Source organism: Plodia interpunctella, chromosome 25 (genome assembly GCF_027563975.2).
Source record: "Plodia interpunctella isolate USDA-ARS_2022_Savannah chromosome 25, ilPloInte3.2, whole genome shotgun sequence".
Classification (NCBI taxonomy): domain Eukaryota; kingdom Metazoa; phylum Arthropoda; class Insecta; order Lepidoptera; family Pyralidae; genus Plodia; species Plodia interpunctella.
In genome coordinates, this window is record NC_071318.1 from 2,021,953 (window position 1) to 2,031,189 (window position 9,237).

The 9,237-nt window shown below is 34.5% G+C and overlaps 1 protein-coding gene across 1 annotated transcript; it reads left to right on the forward strand.

The window, feature by feature from the left end:
• The first annotated feature begins 1,982 nt into the window (after window positions 1-1,982).
• Window positions 1,983-6,065, forward strand: Ppa (Partner of paired). The gene has a single exon (XM_053764254.2). It carries the CDS (start codon window positions 2,205-2,207, stop codon window positions 3,534-3,536), a length of 1,332 nt encoding a protein of 443 aa, XP_053620229.1. The 5' UTR covers window positions 1,983-2,204; the 3' UTR covers window positions 3,537-6,065.
• Window positions 6,066-9,237: the final 3,172 nt, after the last annotated feature.

Consider the following 9,237-nt stretch of genomic DNA (forward strand, 5'->3'; position numbering starts at 1 on the left):
TGGCTGGAATTATTTAGATAAAGAAGAATCGACTTTATATAGAGCATTCGATGGTTCACTTTACTAAGGAACTGGTTTGAATTTCGAATGATGTCACACAAGAATCTACGTGTAAAGGTGTTAACACACAGGTGATAAACATTATACTTATTTAGGTATGTATGTTTTGAATTAATGAAAATTATTGCAATGAAATACAATTTAGGAGGTGGAGTTTTTGTAAATTCAACAGAAAATTAAATAATTTATTATAAAATAAAATAGCTTTATTTCCATTTTTATTGTTTCTTATAAACTAGATGATGGAGTCACCTTTTAAGCATTTATATGCTTGTGCCAGGAGACAGCTCTTTTTAACTCATAATATGCTTGTGTTACCAACAAGTATTATAACTAATTTATGTGGTTTTTATTGTATTATTGATAATCCATTTTCCGACATTTTTTACAAACTACAGTGGTGTGTGACAGGCACTTTATATCACGAGTAGGTAGGTATAGCGTGTTTGTGTACAATCTGCCTACCTGTAGCCTTTGCATGTGTGCATTTAAAATGAACGATTCGAATTTTAAAATTATATTTTTGGAGTTCATTACGTCGATATTTTTTTATTTCGTTTTTAGTTGATATCAGAAAAGGAAAGTTGTATTGCCAGTTTCTGTCATATTTTATATCGTTTTAATAGAAATCGTATGGTATTTTGTAAACTTTGTTACTTATGTTATCAGTTATCAGACAAACGAGGTTTTGGAAGAAATGTTTTGGGAAAAATAAAGGTAGCTAAGTTTGAAAATGACACTATGTTGTTTTTAAACATAATAAAACGTTAATTTTATAAAATAGAAAGTATGTAATATTTAAAGTAAAACGTCGTGTAAACTAAATTTATATATAAGTAAGTTTAGAGCATGGCTAATTATAAATTAAAAAATCGATGGAAATCGTTGACCCCTAGTACCTAAATAAGATTTTTTTAAATGTCAACTTGAAAAGTGTTATGATGTTCTTAATTTAGAGAAGTTTGCCTAGCGTAAACAGACAAGCATTTGATTGTAAAAAAATAATAAAATGCAGTGAAATTTTACACGCATCTTTGATTTTCGAAAACCCGTTCCCAGTCTACCGCCATCTTCAGTCCGCATTCGGGAACGTTTGAATTTCGAATTCACGTTTGGATTTCGAATTCATATTTGGTTCGCTTGTGACTGGTCGCCCTTGTAATAGTTGGCCGGTGATATCAAACGTCCAACTTAAGTTGACCTTCGCTTCGACATTCTTGGTTCTTATTGCTATAAAAATAGAGACCATCGTATGATGTGACAGGGTCTTGTTGTATTGGTTTTAAATCGTCGGCAAGTGCAGCGCGAACGAAAATATACTGCGCGCGGAGTTGTTTTGCCGCCTTATCACTTGGATCAAAGATTAAGAATGATTGTTACTCTCGAGTTTAAAATCCAAGTCACCCAAAATTCTCAGAGGCATATTATTACAATACAAAATAAAACGGCCAAATCTATTCAAATATAGCTAGATTTACTTGCTATGATTGTTGGTTTAATTATAATAGGTATGTCTTAAACTCTACTATAACAAATAATGTGTGTAACTATTTATGGTACACATATAACAGATAATATCAGGTAATTCAATTCTGAAAAATATTAACAAACAGCTTGGTAAATTGTCGTAAAATAATTTATTGCTTGAATTCTTTGAGGCCTACGACATCGCTTAGTATTTGCATTTTTCTATATATATATTTTTTTATATTATATTTTTTCTATACTTCTGGTAATGGGCCGAAAGGAAAAAACTAAGAAGGCTTTTGCCTAGATGGGATCGGTACTTGATCGAAAATGAATGAGTTGTTGTAAACCTTCTTCAACTAAATGTTCTTTGCAGCGGGTGTGGAGGCCGCGCGGGACGAAGGCGGGCTCTCGGTCCGCCAACTTAAAAATGCCGCCGCAGAGCCTCCGAATCGATACGACGCGCGTCACGTGCTGCCGGGCGCGACCAATGGGGGCGCTGGGGGGCCGGGCGGCGGGGGGCCGCTGCGAGGGGGGCCCGCCGCGCGCCCCACTCGCCAGTCCACGAGAAAAACCCGCGCGGGACGGACGCGCGCCGCCCGTCTCGATCAAAAACACGAGTTTCACCGAAAACCGGTCCGATGCTTCGTGTCATGTTATAGTGCAGTGCCTTCGCAATGAGTGCGTGGACGGAGGACATGCTCTCCTGGCGCGACGAGCGCCTCGGCCTCACCGAACTGCCGAGCACGACCAGGAGAAAACAACGCAGTGCGCCGTATAGGCTACATCGGCCGCATTTGCCCGCGCCTCACGTACCTGAGTTGCCGCCGGAGCCTCAGGGAACGCATATTTCCAGACTGTATCCGGAGTTGTTGGCTTTAATATTCGAGAGGCTACCCGTGAGAGACAGGGGGCGAGCGGCACAAGTGTGTCGCGCGTGGAGAGACGCCGCTGACCGACGGTCCGTTTGGAGAGGAGTTGAAGCTGCTTTACACCTTAGAAGACCTGCACCTGTTCTATTTGCATCATTAGCTAGGAGAGGAGTAAGGAAACTACAGGTACTTTCACTTAGAAGAGGTTTGAGAGACGCCGTTGCAGCTCTACCAGGTCTGGAATCTTTATCACTCAGTGGCTGTTATAGTGTGACTGACGCAGCATTGGCTAGTGCATTCGCTGCAGAGCTCCCAGCGTTGAGAAGACTAGATTTATCCCTATGTAAACAAGTAACGGACTCGTCTCTCGGTAGAATAGCTCAGTCACTAAAGAATTTAGAAGAATTGGAACTTGGCGGGTGCTGTAATATAACAGATACAGGGCTACTTTTAATCGCCTGGGGGCTGAAAAAACTGCGCCGTTTGAATCTAAGATCATGCTGGCATGTGAACGACGCAGGTATAGCCCATTTATGTGGCGGAGGAGAAGCAAGAGGAACTCCAGATTTGGAGCATTTGGGATTGCAAGACTGCCAAAGGCTGACGGACGAAGCGCTGAAACATGCAGCAACAGGTCTTCCTAATCTTAAGTCTATAAACCTATCATTTTGTGTAGCCGTCACAGACGCAGGTTTAAGGCATCTAGCGCGACTTCCACATTTAGAAGATATCAATTTAAGGGCATGCGATGGTGTATCAGACGCAGGAGTAGCCCATCTAGCTGAAAGTGGTCGACTAAGGGCACTAGATGTTTCATTTTGTGATAAAGTTGGTGACGAAGCATTATCGCATGCTACTTTAGGATTATCAGGCCTGCGCTCATTATCTTTGAGTGCGTGTCGACTAACAGACGAGGGCTTGGAACGAGTCGCCAGGTTATCGCAGCTGGAGACGTTAAATATAGGACAGTGTACAAGGGTCACGGATAGAGGCCTCAGAGCATTGGGCGATGGACTACAGAATTTAAAAGCGATAGATTTATACGGCTGTACGTGTATAACGCCACAAGGCTTGGACCATATCGTGAAGTTGCCTCGGCTCAGTGTACTTAACCTCGGCCTGTGGCATGTGCGGTGACCACACACACACTAGTCTGTGTCCGCGTGTCTGTGTGAGTGAGACGGCCATGTTGAAGTGAAGGAGCGCCAAGGTTGTATACTCAGGACAGTGAATAAAGAATTAACCAATTTTAAGATATTATAACGAATTATTGTTAGGATGTGGGGTTGCTTTCTTTCTAAAATGTTCTGTTTTCGGCCAGTTGTGTTGTTGACATTTTGTTGTTTACATTCTGTGATTTAAAATTGATTTTCTTTGGTTGAGTTTTTAAGAAAGTTGCCCCAGCGCCTAGTCTCTATATTGAGTCAGATCTTTTTAATTCAGTTCTTTTCCTTATCTGTTGTAACGTTTTGTTTATGTTTTTAGGCGCTGATGACGTAAAAAAGATTAAAACTTGTACTTCCTGTGTCTACAAGACCGATAAAATTAAAAAGATCTGTATTGAATATAATTGCTCCCTTAGTTAGATAGATATTTAGCCATTCTTCAAATTGAAAGTTTTCTGTTCGACTCCATGCGGCAGTTAAATGTAGGGATTGTTAATTATAAGTTTTATATTGTTATGAGAATTATGTCCAGAAAAGTCCATTGTATCCAAGATGAAGGACATACGTATCAATTGTAATTAATATATTGTCCAATAATTCAAATAATACACATATCACATTAATAAAATATTGGTATTGGTCAAACTATGCCAAATGTCAAAAATGTTTCATTGATTAAATATAAAGAACAACTTGATAATGTTAATTTAAAAAATGCATTAAGTACTCAATGCGAATATTTAACATTATTATTTTGGCAAGTTCTGAAATGTAGATAACATGGATATTTTTAGTATTTTGCGTATCAAATATAAATAATTATTTCCTTAACTTAAAATTCTCAAGCAACGCGCAGGATGTCCTCATAATTTTAATTTTGATAGATAAATTCGAAATAAGTCACGAGAAACGTAGATTTCAACTTGCTTCTGAAGCCAGACATTGATTTATACAAACCATTTATAATGGTTAGCTATATTCTCATTTTCTTATAAAATTGTGAAACCTTGACATACTTTACCTTCAAGTTGGGTAATGTTGTCATGGGTGAAGATTTTTAAGTTCGCTGCATCAAGGGCTCTCGAAAAATAACACAATGTTTTTTTTTTAATTCATAAGAGACCAGTGACAGCTTTTTTAAATGTTGCGCTAAAATTAAAAATATAAAGATTGTCTTTGATTATTTTAAAAATAGAGCATTTCATATAAACAAATATTGCGAAAATACGTACCACTAGATTTTATTAATACGAGTTACTTTTTTGTTGAATAGAACATATAAACGTCACTGTCCTACATTCAGTGGCGACAATTATAATCATTTAATAATTACTTAATTACATTTTTGTTACGCAAAAAGTATGATTACTTCTTTTTTAATACTAATTGTGATAGTTCGTTAGTTCTTGACTACTGGATAATAATTAAAAGAATCATGCAATTTTTTATTTTCCGTCAAAATGTAGTCATGAATTACCTAGTAACGCAGGTTTATTTTGTGCTTCCTCTGCGCCTTATTCTTTTCAATTGAATATAATGCAATAGTACTAAAATTATAATCTAAAATACAAAAGGATGTGTCAAAATATTTAATAAAAAAAATTGTAACTGTAATCCATAGATTATACAGTTATACTGATAATCATTTCCAGGTACATATATATGAAATACCGGAAAATCACGAGAATTTAATAGAAAAATTATGTCCGAAATTATGACAAATGTATTTTATTCCACTTCCTCATAATGACATGATGGGACAATATAGCTATCACGAATTTGTTTTATTTTCAAATATAATTATAAGAAACTCCGTGTGAAACATTTAAATTTTCTTAGTATCTAAATCCATTAAAATAGTAATAAATGTAGAAAAATAATAAAATGCTCAATTATATTTTAAATGCTCGGTATATTTTAAAAATATCAACTTTAATACAGTTTGAATTTTGCCAATTTTTTTATAATTCAGTATAAATCACATTTGTTAACATTTTGGGCAATCTAGCTCAGCCAAAAATATTTGGATTTTGTTCTATCTTCTAGGAAACAACATAATATGTGTATCTTGATAAATTAATATTATTATGACGATATACAATTCGTAAAAATCATGACTTATATTTTTTTTTTCATTATCTAATAAATAAATAAATAAAAAATACAACACATACAACCTATTTTACCCATTAAAAGTCTATATTTTCTATTGTTTTTTTAAGATTTTGTCTTTTTACTTAATTATTTTTTTTGAAGTTTTTTTTATAACGACTTTCGTGTTTCATTAAAGTTAGTTGTAACAATCATTTAACCCAAATACGAAGATCTCGTTATTATACGTAATATGATTATTTAGTGATTATTTAGTAATATTTTTTTATTAACTGACGCATGTTGTCGAACAGGATTCGAACGTTGTATACTTAAAAGATACGTTGTTTTTGTACAAAACGAATGTAATATAGGAAAAAAATGTATTAAAAGTCATCGTTTAAGTTGATAATGGATTTTATTTATTTGATACCCAATTTTGTGCTTTGTGTTTCTGTATAATAATAAGGTTATTCGTTTGGCACACTGTCCAACATCTAAATTCTGTACACAACATTTTCTTTACGTTACTACAATTTAATTCTGAGTATTTTACGAAGAATCAACATTTTTCGAATTCGGATTTTATATTATACATATTACTGTATAATCAAATTGCCTCATTTTTGCTTGATAGAGAGAGAGAGAGAGAACGATAGTGAAATATCTGAACAGCAAATTGTGAGCGGAAATACAAACAGTTTCAACAAGTGTTGTTTTCGAGATCGCGAGAATGATAATATATCAATATCGACTGTTTATCATAACAATATGATAGAGAATGCCACTCGCTAGAATAGTACAGTCAGCAGCACACAAACCTATCCGAATTTGACGCAAATACTATCTCATAAATGTCTGGCTCTTCTTCTTAATGGCCTAAAAATATCCTTATCCTCACATATAATATCCTTATCCTCACATATAAAACAAAGTCCTCTGCCGCGTCTGTTTGTTGGCGATAAACTCAAAATAAATATATATGACCAATCACACAGATTAAGTTAGCCACAAAGTAAGTTCGAGACTCATGTAATGGGATATAACTCCACGATACTATATTCTATAACATATACATATATAGATAAACATCCAATCGTAATAAAACCGGGGAAATGAGGATGGAAAAGAGTATTCAAAATTGTAAAGTTTCCAGAAAATCGCTTTACAAGAATGCAATTTTACACTAACGGAATCCTCTACCGAGATGTGTAACTGTTTACAATTGTTTAGAAACGTAAACTAATCACTTTATTGTTATGACTAAATACAGAAATGGCATTAACTTTAATGACAAATTGTGAAATTTATTATTTTCTGGTAGGTATTTAAGCAGTCTTACTTGAATATAGATAAATTTTATTATTTAAAACTAGCGGCCCGTCCCGGCTTCGCTCGTGTAAAAACATAAAAAAATTATACACCTAAACCTTCCTCAGAAACCACACTATATATTGGTGAAAACCGCATGAAAATCCGTGGAGTAATTTGTGAGTTTACCGCGAACAGACAGACTTTGTGTTATGTAAGGATATTATAGAAGAATGAAATCATTATGTACCTAATACAAAATAAAAATAGTAATAAGCACTTAATTAAAACTAAAAACTAGTTAAGCCTAAAAGAAAATGAACGTTAAATAGCTTATTTCAAGTAAACACCTAAAACTTTTTAACTTTACATTACATAAATTAATGTCTACTACAAGACAAGAGTCTCTTCTCTCAAAGAAAGCAATAAATCATATATTTGACCAACACATAATATTAAAACGTATGAGTAAATAACAAAACAAAAAAAGAATAAATACAAATGTCTTGAAAACCTGAACACTTATTTGTTTTTTCCTCAGCTATACAAGGTTACTGGTATCAAACGCAAAACCCTATGGGTAGGTTGGGTACATCAAAACAAGCAACTTTTATTCTACGACCTAATTTGCGAATCTACACATGTTAACTCTATGTAATAGCCAAGCAACACGAGACAATACAGAAGCGTTATGTATGTAGCGGAATCGAACATAGAGGTAAAGATTTATAGAAACGACATTAGAACAAAAAAAAGGATTTTTTGTATTTATAACGTTGTTTTGGAAGGTTATGCGTTAGATACCAGTAATCCCTGTATATAGCATTTCCGGCATCCAAAGGCAATAAGTTTTTTTTTTCACTCCTCACGGTTTTTGACAATTTACAAGAATAACGAACAAAAAAGTTGAAGTAAATTTAGTCTAATAGATTTTGACAAAAGTGTATTGCCGTCGGTTTCAGGATTCGGGATAAAAAAATATTTGTTAAAAATTAACTGAGGTCTTTGAATCAGCAATTTTCTATAGTGAGAAGTTTCATTGACACGTAATTTTTGCCCACTAATTAAAGATTTGAAAATTAACTCGGTAAAATAATTTTATTTATAACACATTTTTTAATGGAAGAAATTGTTTTTTTAAATATGTATTTTATTATTTTTATAATGTTTCACACTTGCCCCACACTCGCGTATGTTCTGGTACACAGTACCACCTAGTAATCTAAATCTTCAGGGGTTCAATTTAAAAAAGTATGAGAACTATAGCATAGACAATATACACTTGAAGACTGTCTCTGGTTGAACTCTGAGCCTCAGATAAGGCAACTCAACTAACGGACCTTTATCTCCAGACGCTACTCCAAGACGACAGCAGAGAATATCGTGTAGACGGTAACTCTAGTTTTATGTAAAACTTGCTTTTTGCTCGCGGCTTCGCCTGCCCAAATTTCTCACGGGGTTAGTTATTTTTTTTCGGGATGAAAGGTTATGTACATCATGTAACCATGAACCTCCATGGCGCGGCAATAGCGGCGAGTTTGCAACGAATTTGGGTGCCCAGGTTGATGTGTCAAACATCTATGAAATATTATCTATAATATATATATATATATATTTACATGTATGAAAAATTTCAAGAAGATTGGTTGAGTAGATAGAGCGTGAAGAGGTAACAAACAACAAACTTACTTTCTATTTATAATATTTGTTAGGATCACAGCTAGGGTGACATTTTTATCTACATGAAAGTAATTTAAAATTTTGAAATAGAACATTTTATCTAAAGATATCATTTTGTTTATTTACATTATAAGGTACAGCTTACAGATTTAACAATAGGTAGACGTAATGCCATAAAGCGTTCTCTGACTGTCAAACCTGCGGACCGAACAGAAATTGGCAAAAAGGGAGCTATAAAAAATTTTTACAAAAAGATAACTAAGAAACAATTACAACAATATACTTTTATTACATACACAATTGATAGAACTAAGTATGAGTAATCGCATCCGTCTCTCTCGGTTGTATTCAGGGCTGTAACGCCACGAGAACAGCTTGAAAAAGAAACCTTATATTTTTGAAATTTTGCAAAACGCCTCCTGTCTGACGTCAGCCCTTCTTGGAAATACTACTATTACTTATTAGCTAGAAAGGAATGAGTCTTTTAGTCACCTCGTAGGATTCGCACGGGATTGGAGAGGTTCTATTCTAGGACGAGTCTACACGAAAATTTGTTTACAAACTTGTTGGATTCTTCTTCTTCTTTGCAT